This window comes from Carex rostrata, chromosome 29 (genome assembly GCF_964058835.1).
Source record: "Carex rostrata chromosome 29, lpCarRost1.2, whole genome shotgun sequence".
Lineage (NCBI taxonomy): Eukaryota > Viridiplantae > Streptophyta > Magnoliopsida > Poales > Cyperaceae > Carex > Carex rostrata.
Window position 1 is genome coordinate 4,541,509 of NC_135946.1, and position 4,531 is coordinate 4,546,039.

The following is a 4,531-nucleotide window of genomic DNA, read 5'->3' on the forward strand; positions in this document are numbered from 1 at the left end:
TTAATATATAGCGATCGAGTCTTGTGATATAGATCAGATTCGTTCGAGTGGCACCTGTGTTCCAAAAGTTAGCTGCACAGATATAGGTTTGAATTTGATGATGTAAAACCATATTATTTATTAGATATCTCCTACATATATAATTTGTACCATATGTTCGAAAATAATGTATTCAAGGACCAGAATTCATTTCTACCTGACATATATAATTACGGATTTTTACTGCACATAAGCGGAATTTTATCACATGTCTCTATGTGGTGATATTTTCTTCTACCAATTTCAACAAATAAATGAAGATTTTTACTGTAAAGTGTCTAAAAGACAAAAATATCATTTAATAAATTACAGAATCTAGATTCGCCACACCTGATTGCTTTGGAACAAGTATATTTATTTATTTATTATTTTTTTTTTTTTACTTTCTTCTTGTTTAGAAAGGTGTCTCTTTTAATAACGAAAATGAGTATTCTCCCGGTAACCTATTTCTCCTCCCGCTCAGATTATAACTTCTTCCATGAAAAGGGGACAACGAATCATATATGACATAAATAATAATTTTTTTTTCCTTAATAAATTATTATCTTTTGTTTGTAAGTTGTGTACAGCTAGCTAATGTGTGAGAACGTGAACGAAGTTCCTTAACTTGCGAGATATATAAATCCATTATACCTTCTCAAGATCAATACATAAATTCAGGCGGCTTACGAAGCAAGCAAGAAAGCATGAGCAATTCAGCTCGCTCGGCTTCGTCTTCAGCTAGCTCAGCTTCCTATGCCGGCCCACCTGTTATCCTAGTGGACCCACAAGAACTACGACAGCTCCTCAAAGCATGCAAAAAAGGTGATTTCAGCCTCTGCAACCCTGATATCATGTTCTCTACCACTCCTCACAAAAACAACTGCCTTCACATTGCTGCCATGCTCGGCCATCACGAGTTTGCAAGGGAGGTCTGGTTCCAAGCCCCTTCCCTCTTCTCCAGCACCAACATTGATGGCGAGACCCCACTGATAGCTGCTCTGATGGCAGCTAACCTTTCGTTGGCTTCTGACATCATCACTGCTGCATCACAGTATATGCAGCATAATGATTTAGAGGAAGGAAGGTCGTTCAACCGCATGCTCTTGAAGGCCGATAGGCGCAACGAAAACGCGTTGTATCATGCCATGCGCAATGGCTTTGAAGATTTCGCACTACAGCTCTTGGACATAGAGCCAGAACTGTCAGAGCAAGTTACCAATACTGGGGAATCGCCCATGTATATGGCGGCCCGCAGAGGATATTCTAGAGTTATAGAGCGATTGTTACAAATCCCATCTTCGGCAGTTCTTGGTCCACTTAATGAATCAGCTATGCATGCTGCAGTGGAATACGATCACCCAGGTTCATTACTTATAAACCCATTCTGTGAATTTTATTTTTCATACTAATTAGATACTTCATATGCAACCTTACATTCTGTTGTGGTTAGCCTTATGTTTGTATTTCAGTTGAGGAAACATTTTTTTTTTGGCTTTTGACTGACAAATTTGACTTGGAATATTTGTTCTAATTATCTCAAGTCTATAGTCACAAGCATAGTAGGAAAAATCGGCCAATTCCGATCCGATACTCCGATCCTGAGCCGATCCTCACATAGCAAATCATAAAGAAAAATGAAAAAAAAACCCGATTCTGAGCCGATCCTGAGCCGATCCCGATCCGATACTCCGATCCCGTATCGGTATCGGCCGGGACCGATCCCGATACCGATACCGATTTTTCCTACTATGGTCACAAGTCAAAACTAAAAAGTACTCATTTCGTTTTGTGAAATTAACATAGAAGGCAAATTCGGCTGAGTCAGACCGGAATCGGACCATTCGGAGAGGAATTGGACCAGACCGAGCCGAATTTTGTATGAATTTATGGTGAGAGTGAATTTTAGAGGAATACCGAGTGGGCAGACAGGTATCAGAGAGACTTCGATTGGGGAAAGAAGAAAGACAAAAAATAAATAAGAAACTGGGTTGGGGAAATGGGGAGAAGAAAGAAAGAAGAAGGAAACTTTTTAACTAAAACGTTTGAGTGAACTTGGTGCATAAGCCTATACATTTTCTTTTGTTTAGATATACTATCGGTTATTGGCTCACCGTGAACTCTGATATAATATTTGTTTAGATAATTTATAAAATTACTTTTTCTTTCAAATAGTGAAATTTATTTTTTTACCGAATTATTTAAATGTCAGTATTTCTTAAATATATTGTGTTTTCTATGTTACATTTAATTTAAAATTAACTCTATGATGCATTTGCATTTTTGTATTATATTATATTAGTGGATTATTTGAATGTAGTTTTTGTCTCAATATAAATTATTGACAAACCATTTTTTATCATTTTTTTTATTTTTTTTTCTTTAAGACAAACAGGTTTTTGGCAAAATAAATCTGATTTAGTCGATTCTCATTGTAAGGTCGAATAATCGATTCTGATTTTTACTTCTATGTCGCTCTTGCCATCCTAGAAAGTTTTGCATCCGTTATTGTTGCTCCATGAATTTGAACCACTTACATCTCATAGATTTTAGGCAGTCTTAGTAAATGTTCTAATTTTATCGTGACATGTATTGTCAGGTATACTTAAGCAATTGTTGGAAGGACGGTCCCAGCTAGCATACCATAAAGAGAAAGATGGAAACAATCCGATGCACAGAGCTGTAATTGAAAACAAACTCATGTTGGTCAAGATATTCCTAGAATATGATCCTAATTTGGCATATATTAGGCATGAACCAACCGGAAATACTCCATTTATTACGGCAGTGCTAAAAGGCTATCTGCCAATTGCGGAAGAGATCATGAGCACTTGCCCTGATTCTGTGTATACTCCCGACAAAGATGGGGATAGTGCTCTCCACAATGCTATTTTAGAAGAGAAACAACATTTAGTTGACTGCATACTCACAACACCCCAGCTTCATAGATTTATTAACCAAGCCAACAATGATGGCGACCTTCCCCTACATCAAGCTGCTCGCAAGTGCGACCCGAAGAACCTTCGTTCTTTACTAACCCATACAGGACAGGATTATACTGCTGTTAATGTTTCCAATAGTCATGCAGTTGACGTAGTCTATCGACAGACCACCTTATGGAAGACTTTGAAGTGGGTAAGTTATTTAATTTCCATTGCTCTTACACGCAACACTTATTTAATTTTATACAATTCTTTAATTCCACACAATTTTAGTAGAACTTAGGTGTTCCTAAGTTCACGAAGTCTTTTTCTGGACTCAATTCTAAAAACTATCGGATTGGCTTCAAACGACGAATCAAAATCACTGAAATTTTAAATTTTAAATTAATTTTGTATAGAGTCAAGTGGTCAAAAGATGTCCAAAAAATGAATGCATTAAAATTAATTTATAAAACTTCTAATTTGGACCACTTGACTTTATACTAAAATAATTCAAAACTTTAAAATTTTCACATGTAGATGAATCACTTGTACGGTAGAAGGATTTTAACGGTTTGGATTCGTCGTTTCAAGCCAACTCCAATGGGTTTAGAGTTGAGTTCACAAAGGACTTAGTGAACTTAGGAACAACCTAATTCTACTCAGTTTTTTTTTTATATAAGGTCAAGAAAGATCATGTATATATTTTACCTATTTTTATTTGTTGTCACAGAATGAGTCGTTCACATTGTTATCAAATGTAATTCCCTCCGGATGGAATTACCTAATAAGAGATCATTCAAAAAGGACGATCCAGGAGGAAGCAAGAGAGAAGGTCCAGAAACTTACAACAAAGTACACTTCCAACACATCTTTGGTCGCTGCCCTCCTTGCTACTATCACTTTTGCTGCTGCTTTTACATTACCAGGAGGATTAAGTTCTGACTCCTCTGATGCCGGACAACCTCTTTTTGCAAGGAAAGCAGCTTTTCAGGTTTTCCTCATCTCTGACACCATAGCAATGTGTTCTTCCCTTGCAGTCGCATTTCTCTGCATTTTGGCGACATGGGAGGACTTGGATTTCCTGCTCAATTATCGGAAAACAACGAGGGCACTAATGTGGTGTGCCTATGGGGCTACTGCAATTGCTTTTGGTACCAGTTTGTTCACAGTGATATCTCCGAAAAACAAGTGGCTTGCAATTCTTATACTAGTACTCTGCACCATTCTTCCACTCCTCTCCAAGATCATCGGTGAATGGCCCCTATTAATGCTTCGCTACAGGCTTGGTGGTCTTTTTAAAAAAGACCTAGTTCCATTTATTTAAAAATGTGCAAAATATTGGGAACTTTGTTTTTTCTATCGCATCTTTGAACTTTGAATTACAATGTTATGGTTTCAATTGAATGTACTAATTATTTGTCCTGACAATGGTTGGTTCACCTTCTCTTCTCATACTCCCTCTCATCTCATAATTTATCTCTTCCTTGTAATCTCCACTTGTGTGCTCCACTTGTAATCTCACTTTTTTTATTACTAATACTAATTTCATTTTTCTCTTCTATCTCCTCCTTAATACTGATTTCATTTTT

The 4,531-nt window shown here is 36.9% G+C and overlaps 1 protein-coding gene across 1 annotated transcript; it reads left to right on the plus strand.

Moving 5' to 3' along the window:
- The first annotated feature begins 725 nt into the window (after positions 1 to 725).
- Positions 726 to 4,266, plus strand: LOC144546182 (protein ACCELERATED CELL DEATH 6-like). The gene is made up of 3 exons (XM_078294704.1): positions 726 to 1,383; positions 2,618 to 3,153; positions 3,673 to 4,266. Exons 1-3 carry the CDS (start codon positions 726 to 728, stop codon positions 4,264 to 4,266), a joined length of 1,788 nt encoding a protein of 595 aa, XP_078150830.1.
- The last annotated feature ends 265 nt before the right edge of the window (positions 4,267 to 4,531 follow it).